At 37.4% G+C, this 26,803-nt stretch overlaps 3 protein-coding genes across 7 annotated transcripts in view; all 3 read left to right on the plus strand.

The window, feature by feature from the left end:
• Positions 1–26,803, plus strand: part of LOC101740450 (uncharacterized) — a 960,210-nt gene that overhangs the window by 70,420 nt on the left and 862,987 nt on the right. The window lies entirely within an intron of this gene.
• LOC101742495 (ras GTPase-activating protein-binding protein 2) lies at positions 1,485–17,010 on the plus strand. 2 transcript variants are annotated; one of them, XM_062668937.1, is made up of 7 exons: positions 1,485–1,615; positions 4,157–4,300; positions 9,248–9,389; positions 9,925–10,083; positions 11,068–11,335; positions 12,503–12,625; positions 12,778–17,010. In XM_062668937.1, exons 2-7 carry the CDS (start codon positions 4,203–4,205, stop codon positions 13,287–13,289), a joined length of 1,302 nt encoding a protein of 433 aa, XP_062524921.1. In that variant the 5' UTR covers positions 1,485–1,615; positions 4,157–4,202; the 3' UTR covers positions 13,290–17,010. The 2 variants fall into 2 exon arrangements, with proteins under 2 accessions (XP_062524921.1, XP_037867474.1); XM_038011546.2 differs by having other exon boundaries at positions 1,545–1,717.
• The window catches only part of SPARC (secreted protein, acidic, cysteine-rich (osteonectin)), a 148,179-nt gene continuing 142,647 nt past the window's right edge, over positions 21,272–26,803 (plus strand). Inside the window, exons 1-2 of one of the 4 annotated variants that reach the window (XM_062668905.1) lie at positions 21,272–21,420; positions 22,633–22,761. The gene's annotated coding sequence lies outside the window, so the exon portion shown is untranslated. 4 annotated transcript variants of the gene reach the window in all.

Genomic DNA, 26,803 nt, shown 5'->3' on the forward strand with positions numbered 1-26,803 from the left:
GCTGACTTCACTTCATCTAAAATGGCCACCATTTTGACAATACCTACGAAAGCGCCATTCTGACCACAATTGAGTGCTAAGCAATTAAGACTTCGGCCTTATGTTTCGAGGCTTGCGGCATTCGTGTTTTGGAGTAGGTAGGTACCTATAGTAAAAAAACTTTTAAGATTAAATATTTAAACATTTATTTTTGATTGCTTAATTTTTTTAAAGTTTTATGACCTGGTAACTAAGACCTTTAAGTCATGTCTTATTTTAATTTATAATCTTATTTTTATGAAAAGTGATAAAATGGAGTGAAATGAAATGAAATGAGATGAGATGAGATGATATGGGATGAAATCTAATCTCAATAAAATGGTGGTCATTTACTGAGATTTTTTCAGTGGACTTTTTGGAAGATCCCGAGAGGCTACGTCCAGTGGCATTGTTTCATTTTCCCACATTTGTGCACTTACACAGATATTAAACAGTTAATAAACCACCGTTATTACACATTTAAACCCGAAGAAACACTAAGTTGAAAAAATAAAACAAATCACACAACTTCACTCCTCGCGTTCCCGCCAAAAAGTTATTTGATTATCCTATACTCCATTCCATATATTATATACATTATTATATATTATTTACAAGTGCTTCCATTTCACAGAATTTTTATTTAGATACCAAGTAAAAATTATGTAAAAGCACTTTTTGCCTAAATTATATTAGCTACTTAAAAATGTGAAACGTTCTCCAAAACCTTTGATTGTGTCTTTCAACTGTAATAGAGAATCTAACCTAGAATTAAATCAGAACCCATTGAATACAAAAGAAAAATGTGGAAAGATTAAGTTACATTTGATTAGTTTAAAATTTAATTCTTAAGAGACTTCATATGTCCTGTTTTCATTTTACAAATAGTGTTATGATTTTTATTGTAAGCTTTTCGTCTACTAATTAAGTCCAGACTAATTTTGTTTGCAGATACTTCGAATTCTATATGGTATTGTATTAATTACAAAGTGTAACTCCGGACAAGGTCCTTGTGTACACAAGTTATTAGGCTTTGTGTTGGACGGTTAAATATAAGGGTATTGGATTCTGGAGGTGATGGGCTATGTAAAAACTAAGATGTTGCACTGTCTAGATGAGAAGTTATTGTCTTCACTGAGGAGAAGACAATCATCTGTTTTAAACATTTAAATAAGCGTTCCAATATTCGAAAACTGTAACCTTACATTTGTCAAGTGTTGCCTGCCATTACTTACATATTCAAACTCCAACACTTTGTGGTGACATTGTTAAAACTTAATAAACGACTATTAAAACATAGTCAATCATATTTTATACCATTTAAATTGACCATACATATGCATATATCATATTCCGTATACCTACAAAATATGAAAGCCCGCCAGTCATTTGGAAAATTCGTTTTTGAAATAAACATAATTTTTGAAGAAGACTTTGTTTGATTTATTCACTTTTTTATTTCTTTAGGTATTGCAGAACTATCTTTTGTCGTCACTGTTGTGGGCAGTTCAAGCCTTTAATTATGTAGTTCTGTAAAAGATTTCCGACAAGGCTGGCAGCACTGACTGGCCCGTACCGAACCACCCTAAACGGTGAGGTAGGCTCTTTTCTGTTTTCAGAAAGTTTATTGAAAAACTTGCGCGTATTTAGTGATTGTTTATTTCAGTGTACACAAGTTTAATGCCTAAATTGTATTGAGGTAAGCAACTTTATGAACACATGAAATTATGCACAACTAATATTTTTTGATTATCGGCAATGATTTTTCACAAAAGGTTAATCTTCTAAATTCTTCATTATGTACTGTTGTAAAATGTTATTTACACTACTAGTGTAGTCAAAAAATATTAGTTAAAAGCGTTTTGCTAATAGAGTACATAGAATTTCGATTTCAGTATTTGATGATTTCCTTATTGGTGATCACAGGAATCGCCATGCGTGCCGTCACAAAAGTTGGCGACGTTATGCATATACCTCTTTATAAAAACAATATATTTAGCACCACTTTTGATCCAATAACAATATTTTTTTTCCATATCTTAAAGTTAATTTTAAACCGACGATAAGAACAATGTAGATTAATTCTCGAAAACAACACACCCAAATCACAACCCAACCCTCAGAATTATTTATTTTGCTCAATAATGTAAATGTTTTATCACAATGGAAATTTAAAGTATATTAACAAAATACATAGTAATTAATGATAAGCTGTTTGAGTAAAGCAGTATTTATTTTGTCAGTAATAATAAGTGAGATTGGAACAATTCTTGTGCAAAACAAAAACAAATGTAATAAGCATCTTTATCAATATTATAATATGACATATTTATTAATAATCTATAGGCAGGCAACCAGAATTATGAAACTAAGTTACTACTGCACAGACTGAATAGTATTCATTAAACAAACAGAATATATGTGAGATGTATTTTGTACAGCCCAATTGTTGGCTAGTGGTCACAATTGCCTGCAGACATCAATACCTGGGGCACAGCCAAGCTTTTGCTTACCGCACTTGAGACTTTTTGTAGCTTGTTTGAAGAAGAACATGTCATAGTATGCAAGGAACAATATGGAAGGATGTTAGAAGTTATAGAAGTAGAGTGATGGGAAAATTAGTAGACGGCATGATCTAAAAAAATCTTAAAATGTGCATTAAATTTTCTTATGTTCTTGTTATTTTCATTTATTTGCTAATTTTGGATAGTTGTTATTTATGAATGAATTTCTTTTTTTCTTTCAAATTACTTTATCAATACATTACAGAATAGTATCCTCTGAACTAGGATTATTTCTAACCAGACACTTTAATACTGTAATTAATGTTAAGTGACAATGGCATTGTTACTGTCTTATCTTCATTATAATCCATCATAATTGTCCCAAAACTACTGAGAAAGCGTTGGTTTTTCTCTCAAGCTAATTAATATTCTCTACAGTTTTTAATTTTTTAGTTTAATGCATAACTTACTTCATTACGAATTGTCAAGATGTAAATAAAGAAGTGAACATAAAAATTTTAATTAGATAAGTCATCTAATAATGAGAATTAAGTACATTGCCTGAAAAATATTTTTATTTGTTTAATTTGTGAAACAGTACAATATTGGTAATTTTATTAGAATAGATGAGTAATGAGCAATTACAAAACTGAGCTCAACATAAATAAATTTCTTAGTATCATTCAATCTTTGTATAATACATTTAAATAACAAAGCCTGATGTAAGTTAGTATGTTATTATTATAAATATACAACAGATGTCTTTTTAGAAAAATTAAAATCCAGTTTATATATGTTTATTTGCGTGTGTGTATGTTTATTTGCATTTTGGTGTTATGAGAAGGATAATTATTTTATTTGCAGGATTATTTGGAACAAGGCTGTCCAAAGTACATACCTTTACGTGCTAATTAAATTTACTACAAAAGCTGGAGGGCCGCAGAAAATATTTTTTTCAATTCAGAGTGATAAACACTTTCTGGGAATTTCCCCTATAATAATAAAAGATAGCTTCACTTTTAAATGATGTCCTGGGCTTGGAATGTTAAAAGAATAAAGATAAATGATACCAAATTTTGATTATATGTTATGACAAAGAATTCTATTATACAAACTATTTTCTGATTAAAACATCACAATCAGCATAAAAACAAGCCTTTGTTTGGACGGCCTTGATCTGGAAGGATAAAAGCATTCTAAGGATGACTTTGTTGCACAATTGCATGTACGACTTGATTTTTCAAAAGCTCATCCTTTCTTCGACTGCCCCAATATCGTATCCCGTCTTTATGATATCCTTCCAAATGACATTCCCCGGCCTATTAATATGAATTGTTTATTAACTCTAGTCTATTCTAAACATGTAAATATTCTGTGTAAATTTTTATCTGCTAATAATATTTATCTCTAAAGTAGTTAGTCTAACATATATTTGTTTGTGCTGCTCTTAAAACCACAGATTCGCGTATGGAAAAACTGACCAAATTTTTTTGTATTTAGATTTAGTATTTTTTTTCCTCTCTAAGCACCTATCATTTTTGTAAATACTTTGAAATTGGCAAAATCAATGTCAAAGGCCTCGGAGCCAAATTCTTAATAAAAAAAGAAGCTCATCCATTTGATTGTGTCTTCAGGGCAGCGTATAGCAGAAGGCTGTATCGCTCAGTGTCAACAACAGCGATGGTCATGGAGGCGTCCCCATCTCCGCAGAGCGTCGGCCGCGAATTCGTCCGCCAGTACTACACGCTCCTGAACAAGGCGCCCGCCCATCTCCATAGGTAATCTATACTAATATTATAAAGCTGAAGAGTTTGTTTGTTTGAACGCGCTAATCTCAGGAACTACTGGTGCGATTTGAAAAATTCGTTCAGTGTTAGATAGCCCATTTATTGAGGAAGAACATCACGCTAAGATAAGAGCACCAATAAAGAATGTTTCAAAATCGTTTTTTTTTTTCCTTTTGAGAGCTTCCGGTGCGTGCGCTGCAGAAACGGTTAAAGTTTCGCTAAAATAATGTATGACAGAATTGTTCCCCTTTAAAATCTCTAAAAAAAAGTCCGCGAAAGCATATGTCTATATGTTAAGGTTGGCTGACTATAACGTATTTTATGCTAACCAAATTTGTTCTAAAATAAATGTGAACTATTCCACGCGGACGAAGTCGCGGGCAAAAGCTAGTCCTTTGATATTCTATTTGTCCTTCCTCCCATTAAATGGTACTTCTGCAGCATAGCTATTAAGCACGGTCGCGGGATTTTGACCACTTACATCCTTCGCTTATGTTTTTAAGTTTCTGAGGCTCGCATGGTACACACGGTGAAGTGTATTCTCCACTAGTGCACACAGTTTGCAGTTAATTATTTATGTTTTAACATTGGTAATGTCATAGACTACAATTGGGTTTATGCTGCTTTCTTGTGTCTCGTATAAGCATTAACCAATAAAATAAACCATATCTTTTGGACAGCTATTTAGGATCGATGTGATTATGAGACTCCTTTTCTTGCCCTCTTGTACTTATCACAGCTTGGTAGCAAATCTTTTTTACATCGCTTATTTTTTTTCCCTATCTTTTTATTTATTTATTTTTTATTGCTGAGATGGGTAGGCGAGCTCACAGCCCACCTGGTGTTAAGTGGTTACTGGAGCCCATGGACATCTACAACGTACATGCGCCACCCATCTTGAGATATAAGTTCTAAAATCTCAGTATAGTTACAACGGCTGCCCCACCCTTCAAACCGAAACGCATTACTGCTCCACGGCAGAAATAGGCAGGGTGGTAGTACCTACACGTGCGAAGTCACAAGACGTCCTACCACCACTAAAGATGATTATCATCATCACATCAAAAATTAATTCATAATAATATAGTGTTTTAATGTTATTAGGAAATGTGTATGTTCGTTTGTGTCTTTTTTTTATTGCCCTTGTAGGCAGACCAGCATAGCATAGCACAGCATAGCATAGCAAGAGGTCCTACCACTAGTAAATCTGATTTGTTCACGCTAGAATGACTGCACGGATTTGGAAGCTGTTTTCAATTCGGTTTAAAGGGTGTAGGAAGCCATTGTAACTATACTTGAGACCTTAGAAATTATATCTCAAGGTGGGTGGCGCATTTACGTTTTAGATGTCTATGGGCTCCAGTAACCACTTAATATCAGGTGGGTGTCAGTTCGTTCACCTATCTAAGCAATAAAAAAAAAACAAAAAAAGACGTTTTAAAAAAAAAGGAACAATACGATAAATATGATTTTAGTACCTGTATTTAGATAGCAATTAAGTTGTTAATCAGTAAAAGTATCAAATAAATAAAACACTTTCTGTCTCAACAGTCTCCATGTGAGTCATGCTCGTTTATCGATAAGCAATTTCGTCTTCATTTATTATTGTTTGAACGTGCTGTAGGCGACGTGATCTTACACTGTCCTATCCGTTATCAGTTGTTTGACGTCAGCGACGATTTTAAGTACGAACCTAGTAACCAAAATAAATAAACAGCTCACAATAAGATGGATGAAAGACTAGTTAATGAGCCATCCGATATGAAGTAGAAAACGAACAAAACAACGTGAATTTCGCTAGCCCCTTGAGACAACACAATGAGGTCATAACTCCCCTGTAGTTAAGATTTTTACTTATGCAAACAAAAGAGATCTGCCTAAACCAATCTCAAATAATATTGGGACCGGGTTTTGATGGAGCAAAAGAGGTGTACTCAAGTGTACTGGTACACATGACCATCAATACCAACACAATCTTATAGATTTAAACGAGCAATTCTTGTATATATATAATCTGTATCTCGGAAACGGCTCCAACGATTTTCATCAAATTTAGTATACAGGGGATTTCGGGGGCGATAAATCGATCTAGCTACGATTTATTTTCAGAAAAGTTGTTTTATTCGTGTTTACAATAATCAACTCTTCCTGACATCTATTGGCCAATAATAATACTATTTTTCTTAATTGAGGGCAACTAACCGCTTTAAAGACACAACAAGATGGCGTTATCAAAAAAGAATCGGTCATCATCTAGTGTAAATAAAAATGCAGACTAAAGCATTCCCGGATGCATTGTCTTTAAATAAAACAATTTATTATTGAAAACGTAACAGAGCAGATTTGGCTTTAGTAGTAGAAACACATATCGAGCGGTGAAAGGTTATTTGGCTTAAGCTACATTTTTGCAACTTTACAGGAGAGCAATTTAAAAGTTTAAAATTTGGAAAAAATATCATAACATAAACACTCCTTCACTTCAGTTATTTAAATGGGGTAAACATAATTGAAGTTCAATTAAAACACATCGAATTGTTGATACTGATACCAAATAAAACGGACCTTTAATTACAAAGATACAAGTCGCGTGTTAATCGCAATATCGCTTAAAGCCAATAACCCTTTATCCCACGATATGATGTGTACAATTTCTTTTATATTTGTATTTCAAATAAACTCAGGGTCAATCACAGTTTTCTTTATTAACAATACCTTCCGGACCCCTTAACAGTACTTCGGCTTAAGTTGTTCACGACATTATCCAATTTATTGAATTTTTTCCTACCGATTCGCTGGACGGGTTGGTGAGCTCACGGACTCAAACTGAGAGAATTTGCTATATCCAAACAGATTATTGAAAATAGCTGTAGATGTATATCCTCTCGCATTTTAGTCAAGTATTGTTCTAAATAACCTTAAAGTACTCAATGTGGCGTGATCGGTAAAATAGCGAGCGCTATGACATTTCCTTCTTCAAACGAGGCTTGTGGAGAGTATTAAACGGTAGGCAGCGGCTTGCCTCTGCCCTGGCATTGCTGACGTCCATGAGTGACGGTGACCACTACCATCAGGTGGACCGTATGCTCGTCTGCCTGTTCGGGCAATAAAAAATAGCTGGAAAAATAATGTATAACGGGAATTGGGCAATTTTCAAATACTAGTGTTCCCGCCGTAGTCGAAATTCGACTATAATTAACTAAAATTATAAGTTTGGACATTATTATGGTTCTATATTCAAAAACTATTATATTTCTACAGTGACAGATTTCGCCAAGACTACACTATAGACAAATACTCGTAATATTAAAGATAAAGAATATTAACCTATTCTCAATTTGACTACAGACTTTAAGCAATAACAAAAGTTTAACAATAAACAAAGACTATATGTATACATATATGTGTGTGTGTCAAATAGATGATAGTGTGTGTAATGTTTTCTTTATTGATTTAATGTATTTTTAAGGCATAATTTAAAAAAAATTTAGCATTCTGCACTTCTTCTCTATATTCTCTATAAGTGTGGGAAATTTCATACTCCTCCATCCGCGCAATTTTCGTAAAAAGGGGTACAAAGTTTTTGTTTCGCGTATTAATATATAGATTTAGTTAGTTATAAATAGTCTAAATAAATAGTCTTATTAATTTTATAACGAATTCCGTAAAATTCATACACTGGCTTATAAATCATAAGTGATCTAGCTACTGTTAGCTTAATGACGAGACGTCACGAGAAATTACGTTATTGACTGAGTGTGGGTCACCTGGCCGCCTATCCTTTGTATTCTTGTTTTTTATTCACACAAATATGTTTTTTAGTTAGCAAACAACAAAATGATTTAAGTGGGTAGTTAAGTAGGAACTAGAATTGAACATTGGAAAAATAAGGTCGAATCACGAATATTAATGAGGTTGTTTTTACGTAAACTGTATTTTTTAGGTAAATTATTTAAATAAATCATTTATTGACACGATCTCTTATATATATCTATAATCTATACATATAAATAAAATTAGTGTCTGTTTGTAATATTGAAATAACTGCTTTTTACTACATCCATATGAATATATATACGGTACATACACCAAAGTAACATTTTTTTCAATTTTTGTCTGTCTGTTTGTTTGTTCCGGCTAATCTTTAGAACGGCTGGACCGATTTTGATGAGACTTTAACTAATAAGTAGCTAATGATATAAAGAGTAACTTAGGCTACTTTTTTTAGAGTAGCTTCGCCCCGCAGTTATTGTTGTACCGCGCGCAACATGGCGGGACTCGCCTATCAATAATAAAATTTAATATTTCCGAAGCGAAGCGAGGGCGGGTCGCTAGTGTATAATAAATTAGAAATCATAACACAATGCAATATTCTGACCATGGGTATCTAAAAAATTAGGCCAGTAAATACTGAAATTATAGCAATTTTCGAAATCTGTTGCTAACTGGACCGCAGCCAATAGGACCATGTTTAAAATTCAACTTTTCCTTTTTTCTACCTAAGCTGACCTTGAGAGGCCATTTCAGCGTAGCCCTAACAAGTAGGTGAGCTCACGTAGCTCAAACCTGACGACGTTGCTAACAATAACCCTAGCAAGAGTAGCGCTTCGCAGAATCTACCACCGGATCGGAAACGCGATCCACTGAGAAGATCCGGCCAGAAACTCGGATTCTACGAGGACGATGACCGGAATTCAATAGTAAATCATCAATAATACGTGAAAGCCTATCTAACGATAACAAAAACAAAAATCGATACAATGACTTGTTGGCCACTGATTGTATGCTAATGGTATTATGTCAGAAATGCTCCCTGAAATATCAACAACAATTTGCATTATTTATTTATTTATCGAACAAAGGAAGCACAGAACTCAAACAACCACAATACTATGAATTATAAATGAGAAAATAAAAATGCTGATTTGTCATTTTCTTCAGATTCTACAACAATTACTCGTCGTTCATCCACGGCGGTCTCGACGCCCCCAACCGCGAGACGCTTCCCGTTGTGGGACAGAAGCAGATCCACAATCGCATCCAGCAGCTCAACTTCCGCGACTGCCATGCCAAGATCAGTCAGGTAATGAAGCATACAGATAGTGTTTTTCGATTTGATTGAAGCTAAAGTCGTTAAAAAAGTCGAAGCTAACTAATCTTTCAAAAAAAGGTGATTGATATGTTGCAAATTCAGCCCGCAAAATTACATTTTGCGTAATTACTGGTGGTAAGACGTCTTGTGAGTCCGCACGGGTAGGTACCACCGCCCTGCCAATTTCAGCCGTGAAGCAGTAATGCGTTTCGATTTGAAGGGTGGGGCAGCCGTTGTACTGTTAAAAGTAAGACGTCTTTGGGCGTGTGTACGTTCTAGATGTCTGTGGGCTCTGGTAACCACTTAAAAACAGGTGAGCCGTGAGCTCGTCCAGCTATCTAACCAATAAAAAAATAAATAAAAAAAATTGGCAATATGTGGGAAAGTCCAACAACTTTGCCTTAGTCACATAAATTATTTTGAAATTTCTTGGTTAGTAATATATTTATAGTGTTTTGGCACTAACCACGTAACGAAAGTGGCGATCAGGACACACTAGATTCAATTCGCAATTCGTTTTGTAAAGGTGGACGCTCAAGCGACCCTGGGCAACGGCGTCGTGGTCCAAGTGACGGGCGAGCTCTCCAACGGCGGGGCTCCGATGCGCCGCTTCACGCAGACCTTCGTACTGGCCGCGCAGTCTCCGAAGAAGTATTACGTTCACAACGACATCTTCCGTTATCAGGTAACTCTTCACACTTAGAAGCTCTTACCAAACTTCTTATGGTTTTTGTATGATTGTGTTTAGGCGTATTGTGAACCCGTCCGATGACAGCCTACTGAGTTTCTCGCTGGATCTTCTCAGTGGGTCGCGTTTCTGATCCGGCGGTAGATTCTGCGAAGCACTACTCTTGCTAGGGTCAGTGTTAGCAACACTCCGGTTTGAGCCCTGTGAGCTCACCCACGCACGTTAGGATGAAGCTGAAATAGCCTCTCAAGGCTATCAGCATAGGTAGCAGAAAAAAAAACCCGTCCAATTTGGTGCAACTGTGCTACTTATTCATATTGGTTTGAACCATGCTGTGATGTCTAGGAGTTCCAGTAAACACTTGATATTAAATGGGTATTCGGCCTCCAATCCAGTAAAAGTAAGAACGTTTTTAGGGGCTCCGTCGCTGAATAGCAACATGTTAACCCCAGACTTTTATAAACCGGCTTTTAAAATGAAAATCTTTACCGGTCATAGTTTTTAATATAAGTTCAGAATGCAGTTTCAAATCTGATAGGAATATGCAAGAAACTCAGTACTCTTGCTCGTTTCCAAATATTTTATAACATCTTATTAAATGTGATAAGAGTTTTTTAATATTTTTAGACTACATTAAATACTAACTGATCAAATTAAAATTATTCACTCGAACATATTACACATTTAACTAACAAATAACACACAAATGGATTAAACTGGTTGCATCATATTGACAACTTTCAATTAAAAACACTAATTTCATTAACCGCCACCCTTGTTAAAACTTAGGAGTTATCTTAGTGCAATCATAATTTAATAATAGAAATAACAGAAAGCTTGTGGTGTTTTTGTTCATTTCAGGAATTTATTATAAATATACTTTGAATTTGCACTATGATAATTATTCAATGTTCTTCACTGAACTTGTGTCGCAGGGTCTTATGATCTAATAAGTTAAAATATAAAATGAATGAATTCCAGGACATAGTGTTTTCGGACGAAGAAGGCGAAGGATCTGGTCGCTCTGAAGGCGAAGAGGAGGAGAGCGCCGCCAACGCGGGGGCCTATTTCCCTCCCCCGCCCAACGCGTTCCCGTCGGCGCCCTTCCCGCAGCCGCCGCACGCCCCCCTCGTGTCCCCCCCGCCGCCCGCGCCCGCCCCCCCGGCGCCGCAGCAGCCCGCGCACCACCTCAATGGACACCCTCAGCAGCACGACGACGTGTCCCGGCACCTCGTTGCCGCTCTACAAGGTAACAAATCATTCAACAGCAACACTGATGTCAATAGTTTTTTTTATTGCCTTTATAGGCATACAAGCATACGGACCACCTGATAGTGAGTGGTTACTGTCGCTCATGGACGTCAGTAATGACAGGGGCAGAGACAAGCCGCTGCCTACCATTAACTACTCTCCATAAACTTCGTTTGAAGACACTATAGTGCCATATAGTATAGCAGCGTATACTTAGCCAATAATATATAGTACAGTACAGTGTAAACGTGTCCATAACAATGTATGGTGCGAAATATTGTTGTGCTATGAGCTATACTACTATAAACTATATGCTATTATATTATAGCGTAGTCTGAAAGCTGCTTTACCATCACAATGTAGAGTTGTGATTGTGGTGCATAAAATAAAACTGTTCCACTGTTGTTCTTTAATTGTTCTCTCCGAAATATTCTCTGTTATTATAATTGTGGTTTGTTATTTGTCCCTCGCATTCGCAGGATATTTTACTCCCGAACATATAAAAGTCAAACACACCATTTCAACAATATCTATAATGTGTACAATATTAAAATATAAACCAAAAGTAAAGTAAACAACGCTAGGAACTAGAAGTTACAAATTAAAACTAAAATTACGTTTTTACATTCTGATTAAATCGACGCGCGCGAATCTCGTAGCATGACGTCACGGGACACCTGCGCGTTCGGGAACTCCGATCGCATCCGATGACGCCCGAGTGCGACCGAGTGTTGCACGCTACATAATTAAAGATTAACTAACATATTTTTTAAGTCTTGCTAATTTAATCGTCATCGCCATCTTGTCTTACTCTTTTCTTTTTCTTACCGTATTCTCTCACTCACATGTTAACGCTCCGTGCCACACTCATTTTCATGTTTCGTTCTTCTTCATTGTACGATTGACAATAATATTATAAAAAACAAAATTATGATCACGGTCTGAAAATTTTCACCTGTTGTTATGCATCAGCTGCATTGCTGAGACATATAAATAGCTCATCTCCGGTCTCGTGCTAACTTAACGTAGACAACAGCTCAGTCAATCTTTAAATTTAAAATAAAATACGTCAAAGCGTGCCTCGTTGGGTAAGACGTGTTGTGTCGACTGTGTGTTGCTCGAGCTTCTCGTGCTGCACACCTGAGGCATGTCCCGTTGGTTCCAGCCACGACCGCGCCGAGCGAGCCGGAGCCCGAGCGGAGCGCCACCCCGCCCCCCGCCCCCGCGCCGCTCGACGCCGCGCCCGAGCCGGAGCCCGAGCGCGAACCCACTCCGCCGCCACAACCAGGTACGTATACTGTACTTGAAGTGGTACCAATGTTAAACAACCGAACAGGAGCGCTTAACAAAAAAATATGTATATATGTGAATTGAATGCGATAACTTATCGATTCAACAGAAGTTTGACATCCGTAGTAACAAATAATTATTTACTGTTAGCAACCGTCCCTCCGGAACCGAAGACCTACGCGAACCTCCTGAAGTCGGGGTCGAGTCAGGCTCAGCGCGCCATGCCGGCGGTGGTGCCGAGCAGTGCGCCGCCCCGCGCCCCCCGGCCCGCGCCGCCCCCCGGCTTGCCCCCCGCCCCGGAGGCGGCGCGGCGCTACTCGGACGCGCAGCAGCTGTTCCTGGGCAACCTGCCGCCCGGCGCCAGCGAGGACGAGCTGCGCGCGCTGTTCGCGCAGTTCGGGCCCGTCGCCGAGCTGCGCGTGCACGCCAAGAGCGCGCCGCCCGGCCAGCCGCGCCTGCCCAACTACGGCTTCATCACGTACGAGAGCTCGCAGGCCGCCAGCGAGTGCCTGAGCGCGGCGCCGCTGTACTTCCCGCCGGACAGCGCCGACGCCGTCAAGCTCAACGTGGAGGAGAAGAAGGCGCGCGGCCGCGAGCCCCCGCCCCGCGCGCGCCGCCCGCCCTCCTCGGCCCGCGCCCCCCGCCCCGCCTACCGGCGCTAGGCCCCGCCAGCCCCCGCCACCCGCTGCGGACGCGCCCGGTGTACACTCCTGTATGTTACTTATATAACTTGCCTCCCTCACTCACATAAACTATTATACATCTGCCGCAGTTCTATTTTATTTAAAAATCATTACGAAAATTAATTACATTCCTCTCCGTTGAAAGTAATGTTAAAAATTGTATCCCTGTTCACGGTGACGAAGTTCTATGTAATACTCGCCACCAGTAACACTGATCGCATTAAATTCACAAATTTATTCATTTGTAGTTTAAAATTATGAGATAAAAAAGATCTCAGATTGACTTTTTTAACTGCAGACCATAGTTAATTGTTTAGCTGTACGAGGACCGCTCGCCTCGCCGCGCTGATCTGTTGGACTGAACTGTTCATTAAAGATAGATAAAGGAGTTCTGCTTTTGCATTCCACACGAAATGAATTGTAATCCAGTCACACATACAGTTGGTGCCACAATACAATTTCCTTTCTGCAACAGATGAATTAGCTTTTCGTTAGTACGGCAATCTGACAATGGCATTAGCGTAGTCAATGTTAAAAGACTGCCGGCCGGGGAGCCACGCTAGTACGTACAGAAGACCAGGTCTTTTCACAAATTGTAATGTCCGCAGCGGTACTTAATTTCTAATACATTTTTATTTTTACATTAACAACGCTTCGCAATTCGCTTAACATGAATATTTCGTTTAAGTAGTTAGATAGTAAATTAATTTCTTATTTTAATAATTAATTAATAGTAACGGAATTCCGGTGGTGTGACCAATTTGCAAAAAAAAAACAAATTATAGAAGTTGATTAAAATTCTAAACGTTTCTACTGTAGGTACAACGATTTACTGATATGATTTAGTCGTTAACAAAACGTTTTGAAGAATGTACACATTTATGATTTACGAAATTTCGTAAACTGGTCACACCGACGACAATTCGCACTTATCGATTTCTAATTTCCAAGCCTAATAAGGACGGTTGGTTGTAATTAAAAAGAAACATAAATATAGTTTGTTCATATCACTATAGTTTGATTCGTAGTTGGAATTTGTGATATCGTTTGTCTGGTAAATCCTCGAGCACCGCGCAGTGCCCGGGGTGCTCCCTGGCGTCCGGGGCTCCGTGGCGAGTGCGACATGAAGTTCGAGAATATTCTTCCAGTGTCCAAACGTGTCGTGGCCAATGTTACCAATTAAACCGTCGATAATATATATAACAAAAAAATCTATATATGTATTCAAAACAACCCATCGTTCTTCAGCGAGAATAATTCTGTAAAGGCTGTATGATAGCTGAGATATCGACATTCTTTGTAATTTTTTTGTTGAAACTACAAATTGTTTTCTCGCCCCGAACACAAATACCCTCAAAATACTTGTAACTTTTGTATGTGCATATTTCGTCTATAAGTTTGCGATTCGAATAAACTACAAGGGTCAAGATTCAAGTAAGCATGAGCACCGAGATCGTACGTAGTTTGCAGTGCGTCCACAACTAACCATTACTGCCGCATCCCACCGCCGGCCCTAGTGTCGGGGGTGGGGTAGTGTTGTCCAGCCCTCTCGATATTCCAAACCTCATGTCTGACTATCGACGGTTCGCGTTTACCACCAAAACATGCATAATAATGTGATTTTAAAACAAATATTCGCTCTACCGCGGTTTTAAATCTGATGATAAGTTCATATGTATCTTTTATGTATTTATTGGTTTGCCGTAAATTGACTCTGGATACGCATCTCGATATACGAAACGTTTCCAAAAGAGCAGTAAATAATAAAGCAGTAATTTTTATAAGAAGGTTAGATGGGGACGTATCATCTGTGTGTTTGATCAGGCGAGAATTCTAAACGTGCATAGTGCTGTTTCGCTTGCACTCACAGTATGTGCGAGCGAGACGCACAGAGCTGTTCACAACATGCCTTCGAAAGTACTCGTTTTAATATAAGGCTGTCAGCGCAAAAGTGGCCTAACCTACAATTTTTCATATTCATGCCTATGTGTTATATAAAACATCATAAATTTTGATGCAAAACTGGCCTATACCTAGTTTCAACCACAGATAATAAATGGCTTTTAAACATTATTTTTGCGTGCGAAGCAGTGTAAAAGTAAATTCAAACCTCGTTATCTCCACACTAACTATGGTAAGCTCAAGCCACTTTTGCGCTGACGGCCTCATACATTATGTTAAATAAATTAAAAACGCCCACTAACGATGACACGGTCAAGTGCTTTTATCTATGTATCTCAAATCAAACTTAAATTAGTCTTACAACTACTGTTTAGCGTCATTAGAGTTTATATTTTACATATAAATGATGAGAATTAATGCTATTGTCATTTTAGCTGTTTGATAATAAGCCACAAACAAATTGTCACATAGATGATATTATATTTTCGTCTTGAGTTATTTGAAAACTCACAATATTTAGATAATTTCTGTCAAAATTATTCTATCAATTCGATTCTTATTATTCAATTTAAATGTTATAATTTTCGTTCTTTCTAAGAGTATACAATCAAAAATAACATGCTAATGTTATCTTATTTCAGTTTCATTTATGGAGTTTACGCTTTACAGAGCAATTTATTGAATAGCATTAATCCTCATTATTTACGTATACTATGAATAGTAACAACTATTTCAAAGCTTGTAAAATATGTCGATGTTTTAATTTTAACCTTATCGATAAAACTGCTTGCCACATTGAACTTGTGTTGTGCTATTTGAGGACGAAAATTGTAACTAAAATTAATTCCCAAACTGACTGTATACGATGCAAATTAAAAAAATAGATATGTCTTAACGGTATAGCCTTTTTGGATGGAAAGAATTTGCCTGTAACAACAGCAGGTATAGCCTTTTTGGATATTTGCTATGTTTCGGTTATTGGCTGTTTGTTGGACAATGTAAGTGATCGGAAATCTGTGTAATATTTGATTACTATACGAGGTGACTAGCACCGCCATGTGATGCGATAAGTTTCTCAGTAACTGCATTAATTTCTATTTTGTTTATTTTAGACGTTAAGTCATCTGTGGCATTACAGCTTTCACGAAAAGAACGAAAAAGTCTTATGTTATTTTCGTCCTCATAAAAGCTATAATTTTATCAATTGAATTGGTGTTCTCTTTCTCGCTTAACATTAACTGAACGCTCGTGAGAGAGACAGATAGTTTTCGGTTCGTTATAAACGTTTTTTGTTTGTTTAAAAATAGGGAAGGACTACATTATGTCGATGTTTTTTTTTTTTTTTTATACGATTGTCTTCGCGTCTCTGTAACGTAACGAGTTAGTTTTTAGCGGCTAGTTGTGGCCGATAAGGGACGATAACTTTTCTCGACACATTAAACAGGAATTTAATAAAACTGGGTGATCTCAAAAGCTTATTATTTTTGATGTTTAACTCATCTTCCTTAGTATCTATAGTATTCGTATTAGTCACGTCACCAAAAGGACAATATTGCAAATTGTTTTACTGTAAAGATAGAATTGTTTTTTTTTAAACATCGATTCAGAAATAATTTTTGAAAATCAATAAAAATCCTCTTTCAAAATCGATGAAATGTTTGAAAGTGAGATAAACTGAACGCATTAAAAATTTGAATCTAACAAAGGTGGTCCCGTCTCGCGCCTCTGTAGACATGTGAAAGTACTTGTGTTTGGTATGTAGTTCGTTATTTTTATAACAATAAAATTATCGAACATTCACTGTGTTTTATTTCTAGTTTATGACTGGATACATCAAATGTCTTGACTGATTTAACAGAAAGCATTTCATTGTTCTAGAAGTTCAGATAAGTTTAGGCTACTGGGGCCCATAGACATCACCACGCTAATACTGCCGCACGTGACTGGGAATCTTGTGTATTGTGTAATCATACTCCCATACTTCTGACCGAGACGCATATTTGCATTTTAATTTTCCTTGTACGGACATCGAATTATTGAGTTAAGGAATATTCTTTAAAGATTCTGGTGAATAAAAAAATGATATATTAATCCTTTGAACGCCAATCGTCGATAGATCGATTCTCTATTAAGATCTAAAGTGGGGAGCGCCGTAATACCGACTATTAGCGTAGTTTGATCGTAAATGTTAGGTATCGACCTGTACGGACGTGTCTTATTAGCCTGCGCATTTTTATAATTTTTAATAAGTTCAGAATAAACAAACATTTAAAATTATTTTGCTGTGAACATAACATTAATTTTTGTTTTTTTATAAGTTATAGTTTTTATAAGACTAAAGGGTTTTAAAAAATCCGCTAGGAATTTCTGCAAAATTAGTGTAAATAAGCTCATTACAAAAAAGGTTAAATGACAAAATTTTTGGTAGATTCTGCGTTCATTCTTTGTCTCGGAAAACACATTTTTGTTGTACTATTCAGTTAAAATATGAGACCTAAATGACCTATGACTCTCTTATCAGTAAAGCCGAATTTGATAAAAAAGTGAGGATTGTTTATGACACAATTCCGTTATCTTTCTGTCCTGAATAACTACTCTAACAAAGTTTTATTATAATGCAATTACGTAGAATTTCATTCGATTTACAAAGACTGAAAGATAAGTACATATATGATTTAAAAACACCTTATGATTTTCCACAATAACACAACGATCAGACTCCTGCAGTGTGTGTTGTCTATGGTAGGCAGCGGCTTCGCTCTGCCCCTGGCATTGCTGGCATCCATGAGCGACGGTAACCACTTACCATCAGGTGGGCCGTGTTCTCGTTTGCATACAAAGACAATAAAATAAAACTAATATTAAGAGCAGGCATAGATACCCTAGTAATCGTACTCGAGAAGAATAGAGGGTGTCCAGAAATTAGTAACATGGATTTTTAAAGAACCTCTTTAAACCTACACGAAACCAGCATGAAAAGTAAAACTAGTTCTGTTTATCTAATTATCGTAATAGATGTTCTGGAATTAAGCTGGAACAATACTTAGAGGGCGCTGCTGCCCATTCCAAGACGAATCCTAAGCCACCCATGCGGTTGTATGGATAATCTATACTAATATATGTCTACAGTGGTTTTTACGGATGTTCCGCTATAACTACTGAACCATGCATCCGATTGTTTTGAAATTTGGTATCCAAGTAGAAAATACACGTACTTAATGAATAGGCTAATATGAGTGTTGGACTCCCTACACCAGTTGCGGGGGCGTTAATGATGAGAATCTTTGTGGGGGTGAGAAATAAAAATGTTAATTTTAAATGCCCGGCGAAGCGGACGGACACAGCTAGTTACTTATAAATTTAAGATTCTTATAAAAAGCCAAAAAACACTTATGGTAGCATATCTTGTGATCCCGCACGGGTAGGTACCTACCACCACCCTGCCTATTTCTGCCATGAAGCAGTAATGCGTTTCAGTTTGAAGGGTACGGCAGCCGTTGTACTATAAAACTAAAACCTTAGAACCATAATTATAATAGGTCTATGAAATTTCCGTTTTCAAATATCGGTCATCTGAAACGTGATTTATGTATTAGGAGTGGGTGATATAAATCGTATCTAGATTCAATATCTATATATCGCAGCAATATCGTTGAATCCGATATCGCCCCACACGAAATCTATATATCGATATCGGCCGATACACGATATTGCTCGATGTGATGCGCATCGGCATATCGTACCGATTCGTGAATCGAAATCTATGTATCGATATCAGCCGATACACGATATTGCTCGATGTGATGCGCATCGGCATATCGTACCGATTCGTGTATCGGCAATATTAAGTCCATATGTCTGTAGATTATTCTTAGCGTCGTATCAGCAGGATACAATTTAGGAAAGAAGTTTCAATTTTCGACCCTAACTTGAATGCAGTATAGCCTATTTGCATCGTTGAATTTAATTTCACGCGCTTTGACCTTGAACTAGAATTTTTGGACAAGTGTTTATAAATACTTAAAGGTTTTTTGTGTTTGATTTTTAAAGTACACATTTTTCTATTTTTAGTTGAATCCAAATAATTGAGTTTATTTCTTGTGTTTGTATTAAACTTTTGAAATCTACACTCTTTTGGTATATTTTGTAATTTTAAATTAAGACACAAAATACTAAAAACTGAAAATAATGTAGCCAGTCCTAAGCCTGATAAAAGCATGAAGGAAAGTTTTTTTGCTATTTTTATTTTCATGTTCTTTTTATTACTTTAAAATCATATTATAAATTGATATCAGAAAACCAACCGTATAACGTTGACTTAAATCTATATCTACTACGATATTATATCAGCGTATCGTTTCAAATCTCAAATATCATGAATCGAGAAAATCTACTAGCATCCATCAATATATAGATTCAGAAAATATATAGATTCAATATCCGATATTGATACTCGAAATATAGATACGATTCGATACGCGGCAAAACCGATATTACCCACTCCTATTATGTATGGACTGGCGATTAATTTTAAATTAAAAAGATTTTTTTTTAAAGGTTTAGAATTCACTTTTAAATCATTTGTTCATTGATTATTGTTGTATATTCTCTACATTTTTATCTTTTTCATCAATATGGACACGATAAAAATGCGAATAATGATGGATGTTACTACGAATAATGTCGCGGTAGCAATGCCGCACAAACAGCTCACAACATGAATGACGCACGTTACGGGGTGAACACTATAAACGAACTAGACGTTATTGGTTTGAACGCTCAAAACAATAGTGGTCCATTTGCGTCAAACTGCCTAGGTAAAAGAGTTAGATAAATAAGTGGGTGCATCACGAAATGAACGAACGCCAGCGCGATGAAACAAAGGGCTTTTGAGCCGCTTTGTTATTTGCAATGAAAAAACGGATTCTTTTTGATAATCTTAAGCGGTCATCATGTTGGTTAGACCCTGGTTCAGAACTCAGGCAAGGCCCCAAATTGAAACTTACCCCTAAAAAAAGTCTAGGTCACTGTTTGGTAGATTAGTGCCGTATAATCTATTACAGCTTCTTACTAAATGACTTCAGCATTACTGAGGATGTGTACTGTGAGGAACTGGACACAATGATGGGGAAGGTCGCTAATGTCCGGCCAGCCTTGGTTAATCGCTCGTCCCCGCTGCTCCTAAACGACAACAATCGACCTCAGACGGCACCACAGATGGTCTCTAAGCTACAAGAGCTAGAGGTACTCAGCAGACCTTGCGCCGAAATACTTCTACTTTTTCCTAAGTTTGGACAGCTAGTCTTCTATCTATATATATATAAAAATGAATTGCTGTTCGTTAGTCTCGCTACTCGAGAACGGCTGGACCGATTTGGCTAATTTTGGTCTTGAATGATTTGTGGAAGTCCAGAGAAGGTTTAAAAGGTAGATAAATATGAAAAAGCTCGGAATCAAATAAAAATAATAATTTTGTTTTTCCTTTGATGTGTCGTCCGTCGGACGGATTCCTTTTGTTTGTTTTAAGTTTACTTTATACAAAAGTTTAGGTCTTTTATTTATCAATTGAGGCACTACGAAGTCTGCCGGGTCAGCTAGTCAGGGATAAAAATCTAATACTCGAGAGGCAGTACAAAATCCCTTTGAAGAGTTTGTTGGCTCCCGGTACGCCTAGTTTCTTCAAGAAGAGCATTGACAAATTACCAATAGGTACGCTGGCAGAGATGCTGCAATACCACGGGTGCATATTTTGATTAATGGAAATAAAAAAATACTTTAACGTTCTCTATACTAAACGAAAATGTTGTAAGTAACGGCATAATATATTAAATCTTCACTACGCAACGGATTTGGAGGCGGATTTTTTTAATAGATAGAGTGATTGAAGAGGAAGGTTTTTATGCATAATAACATCCATTAAATAGTGGAGAAATCAATAATAAATTACAGTTTTCGAAGCGAACCGGGGGCGGGTCGCTAGTATTTGTATAAGGCACGTTTAGTATTCTATGAACTGGAACATACAATTGCACCGCGACAGTAATAGACTGGATGATGACAGATATCTTCTCAACACGAACACCGAGCGATAGATATTAACAGAAGTATCACTTTATTAAGATTTAAAAAAAACAATACAAACGTATAACTTGATTATTTTAATTACAGCAGGGTTATCGCATCTGTTACTCTTTCCAAAATAATCGTGGTATGTACTTATATGTATATAATCATATTTATTTTTATCAAATATAATAATAATATGGTTTGCTACAATTTATTTCAATCCCACGTATTTTTAACCGACTCAAAAAAGGAGATTATCGATTGGACTATATTTTTTTGTGTAATATGCTCGGATTTTTTTTCTAGGTGAACCAATCTTAATTTTTTATTTTTAAACTAGTGCGTTTCACGTTGTTCCAATAAAATTTTATAAATATCTCGTCAGTCGCTTTTGTGTTATCCTCAATAATGCGTTTTTAAATATGCACTTTGACAATAAAAATCATCAATGTAATAAAAATCAAACCTGCAAAATTATAATTTGCGTAATTACTGATGGTAGGACCTCTTGTAAGTCCGCACGGGTAGACACAACCACCCCGTCTATTTCTGCCGTGAAGCAGTAATGCGTTTCGGTTTGAAGGGTGGGATACTAGCCGTTGTAACTATACTAAGACCTTAGAACTTATATCTCAAGGTGGGTGGCGTACTTACGTTGTAGATGTCTATGGCCTCCAGTAACAAGTGGGTTGTGAGCTCGTCCACCCAAGCAATAAAAAATAAAAAAGATGATATTCTCATTTGATTTTGTTGAAGTCGGTTTTCTTTATTAAGTTTTGTATTATTTTTAATTACACGACTTTTAATAATTGTTTTCGGAAATGTTCCTGTTTCAAAACAAGAGTATGTACTTATAATATTACTACTAGACGTGTACTTTTCGTTCTAATATTTAGATTTTCTAATAAATTCAGATTACATCCTTCTTAGTAAATATCGTTTCGTAATTTTCTTAATCACAATGTCACGGTAACGTTGCTGATACGAGCCCACAAATAATATTTCTACTAGGTATATAATAAATTCCTGACTGAGCCCTTGCTCGCCCACCTATCCTATTGAAACTGGAAAGGCTTTCGGGCCACCAGTAATCCAACAAATATAAAAAATAGTAATAATAAACATTTTAACATTAACCAGTACTAAGTATCTCAGCTACTATGCATTCTAAAAATAACAAGAGCCTTCTACTCTTATTATTTTTTCTTAATTCAACATGCGTTTCGACTTTATTTCTTACTTCTCGCTTCGATAACCGCTTACAAAAGAGGCTACAAATCAAATACTTACGATGCAGTAATAAAGAGTCAGCAATGTGCATTTAAGAAAGCTTTAGTAGAGAAATAACTTTTAGTTAAGGCGAGTTTATAGTTCTGACAGTAGACTGAAGGAGGATTGTGATTTGTGAGGCAAGGCAGCAAGCTCAGTCGACCGCCGGCTTTCGACGCGACTGCCGCCTGCTTCACATAGAAACGCATCATCGGTAAGTAGATTATATTCAAAAATTTCTGAGTGACAAACTTGTCCAAAATAATCCTATATCTTAAATATTTTACAATTTCAGACTTTCAGAATAAGTCGTAGATTTCATTGTCAATTTTTTGATAAATTCATTTTCATTCATTGAAACTTTACCGTGTTAAACAGTGTTACAGACTATCATTCAACGTAGGTAACAAAGTTATCAAAATTAATTCAATATATTATCTATGATAAATAAAATTATAATTTAACTTAGCTCTAATATCATTCAATAAATATGTACATATATGAACTTGGTCTGGAAATTGTAGCCTGAAAAACTTATGCAATAACGGAAATAATCAAACGGCTTTTTGAAACAAAAAAAAGCTTTTCACTAAAGCTTGAACGATAAGCGTAGGTCGATAATAAAATGTATTTTTTTTTATTGTGCTTAGTTTGTAATGGCTTGGTCTATACTATATATAATATTATAAAGAGGAAAGATTTGTTTGTTTGTTTGTTTCGAATAGGCTCCGAAACTACTGGACCGATTTGAAAAATTCTTTTTCCATTAGAAGCCGACATTGTCCCTTATGAACATAGGCTACTTTTTTTTTTTTTTTTGGTTTCATGTTTGTTTTAATGTTTCCGAAGCGAAGCGAGGGCGGGTCGCTAGTATTGAATATAATTGGAACTACATAGTTCGAAAACTTCAGACATTACAACATAATGAAATTAAAATTGTAATGTGTATTTAACTAAAGATGATTTTGTTTGTGTATTTTATCATTTGTTTTCACTGTTTAAGTCATAATGTTTCAAATGTCTATTTATAAATTCATGGGTGTACGAGGAGAGACAAAGGGTCGATGTGTTAGCGAACTAAATGAGCGAAATATTTACAAAACTGAAGAACAAAACTGGTTTAAAGGGATTTAGGAATGTGACCGCCATGTTTTTCTTTCTGATCTTTCTATTTTTTTTATGTTTAGTTTTATATTTTATATTTACAAGAACTTTACGCACGTGTAATTTTTTTTACCTAATAGGTAAATTAATATTCTGTTTTAAATAGCGTAAACTAGCAAACAAACTTTCAGCCCGCCTGGTAATATATGGTTGTCGAAGCTTATAGAGTACATAAGGTTAATGCTACTGGTAACCCACCTTGAGACATTGCATTGGATTGGAGTAGCTGCTATCGTATTTATTGAACCAGAACACTATACCATCAGAATGTTTTATAGAAATTAGGGGAAGCTAAGTACGTAACTGTACTGAGACTTTAGAACTCATATCTCAAGGTGGGTGGCGGCATTTACGTTGTAGATATCTATGGGCTTCGGTAACTAGTTAACACCATGTGAGATGTGAGCTCGTCCATACATCCTATGCAAAAAAAAACAACCTAGTAGTTATGTACGGGAACAGCTAAACAGATACTGTGTATTATCCTTGATCAAAGCCCACATCTGACCTGATATATGCCTTTCGGTATTCCCATTGTAACACTGGCTTAAATGTTTGCGATACCATTGACATAAAATGAGATCACCCGGTCTTACCAAAAATAATCATAAAATTAACTTGTGAGAAAAATAATTTTTCTGTTTTGTTTCATGAAGATTCGAATATATCCATGTGATATTAAGTGTCTACCAGAGCCCATGGTCATCACAGAGTGAACGAAGTAACAGTTGAAAATATCAGTAAAGGAATTAAAGGATAATTAAATTAGTTATTCAATCATTGACAATACTGTGGCATCACAATTATAAAAATGCATAAACATGCGGAGTCGACATAAACACGTATCGGATATCTATTCAGCATAACAATTTTATTGTATCGAGTTGATTTCTCAGAAAATTTCGTAACGTTTTGTAATATCATAGTAATAGTTTGGACGACTTTTGAAAAGAGCGATCTTATATGTTTACTAGATACATTTATAAAACTATATTCTGGCAAGGTTTCACAAAAAAAGTAAGTCTTAACCCACAGACACAGCCCACTGAGTTTCTCGCCGGATCTTCTCAGTGGGTCGCGTTTCCGATCCGGTGGTAGATTCTGCGAAGCACTGCTCTTGTTAGGGCCAGTGTTAATAACACTCGAGTTTGAGCCCCGTGAGCTCACCTAGATGTTAGGGCGAAGCTGTAATAGCCTCTAAAGGCTGGTAGGTAGAAAAAAAAGGAATACTAACTGACGGGTTTTTTTAATAAGTCGATAATTACTTAGAGTCGGCTGCATGCTCGCTTTTACCACTCCCCGTAGAACTTTAACGGTAGGCAGCGGCTTGGCTCTGCTCCTGGCATTGATGAAGTTCATGGGCGACAGTAACCACTCACCATTAGGTGGGCCTTATGCTCGTCTGCCTACACGGGCAATTAAAAACTCTTACTCGCTTGCCCGTCTGTCCTGTGTGCTTAGTGCGAGTTTTTTAACGTTCTCGATCGCGTGGAAGTTAATTCAAATTTGTATGCAGTCGGAACAACGCCCCTAGTCACAAATACCATACAATACGTTCCAACCGCCCGATCAGCCTCCTCATGTCTCTAGGCAAACTGTATGAGCGTCTGCTCTACAATCGCCTCAGAGACTTCGTCTCATCCAAGGGCATTCTCATCGATGAACAATTCGGATTCCGTACAAATCACTCATGCGTTCAACAGGTGCACCGCCTCACGGAGCACATTCTTGTGGGGCTTAATCGACCAAAACCGTTATACACGGGAGCTCTCTTCTTCGACGTCGCAAAAGCGTTCGACAAAGTCTGGCACAACGGTTTGATTTTCAAACTATTCAACATGGGTGTGCCGGATAGTCTCGTGCTCATCATACGGGACTTCTTGTCGAACCGCTCTTTTCGATATCGAGTCGAGGGAACCCACTCCTCCCCACGACCTCTCACAGCTGGAGTCCCGCAAGGCTCTGTCCTCTCACCCCTCCTATTTAGCTTATTCGTTAACGATAGTCCCCGGTCGCCGCCGACCCATTTAGCTTTATTCGCCGACGACACGACTGTTTACTATTCCAGTAGAAACAAGTCCCTAATCGCGAAGAAGCTTCAGAGCGCAGCCCTAGCCCTAGGACAGTGGTTCCGAAAATGGCGCATAGACATCAACCCAGCGAAAAGTACTGCGGTGCTATTTCAGAGGGGAAGCTCCACACGGATTTCCTCCCGTATTAGGAGGAGGAATCTCACACCCCCGATTACTCTCTTTAGTCAATCCATACCCTGGGTCAGGAAGGTCAAGTACCTGGGCGTTACCCTGGATGCATCGATGACATTCCGCCCGCATATAAAATCAGTCCGTGACCGTGCCGCGTTTATTCTCGGTAGACTCTACCCCATGATCTGTAAGCGGAGTAAAATGTCCCTTCGGAACAAGGTGACACTTTACAAAACTTGCATAAGGCCCGTCATGACTTACGCGAGTGTGGTGTTCGCTCACGCGGCCCGCACACACATAGACACCCTTCAATCTCTACAATCCCGCTTTTGCAGGTTAGCCGTCGGAGCTCCGTGGTTCGTGAGGAACGTTGACCTACACGACGACCTGGGCCTCGAATCTATACAGAAATACATGAAGTCAGCGTCGGAACGGTACTTCGATAAGGCTATGCGTCATGATAATCGCCTTATCGTAGCCGCCGCTGACTACTCCCCGAATCCTGATCATGCAGGAGCCAGTCACCGTCGACGCCCTAGACACGTCCTTACGGATCTATCAAATCCAATAACCTTTGGACTAGACGCCTTCAGCTCTAGGAGCAGGCTTAGGGACCTCGGTAACCGTACTCGTCGAACTCGACAAAGAGTTCGCCGTGCAACCTAACCCATGAATCAGCTCGCTGAGTTTCTCGCCGGATCTTCTCAGCGGGTCGCGATTCCGATCCGGTAGTAGATTCATTCGCGAAGCAGCTACTCTTGAGTTGTTAGGTCTCCTTCGGAGGCGCTCGGGTAGCTGTTAGCAAATACCACCCCTCCTGGCTGAGCCTTTGCTCGCCCACCTGTCCTGGTGAAACTGGAAAGGCCTCCGGGCCACCAGTAATCCTAC

The sequence above is a fragment of the Bombyx mori genome, chromosome 6 (assembly GCF_030269925.1).
Source record: "Bombyx mori chromosome 6, ASM3026992v2".
Lineage (NCBI taxonomy): Eukaryota > Metazoa > Arthropoda > Insecta > Lepidoptera > Bombycidae > Bombyx > Bombyx mori.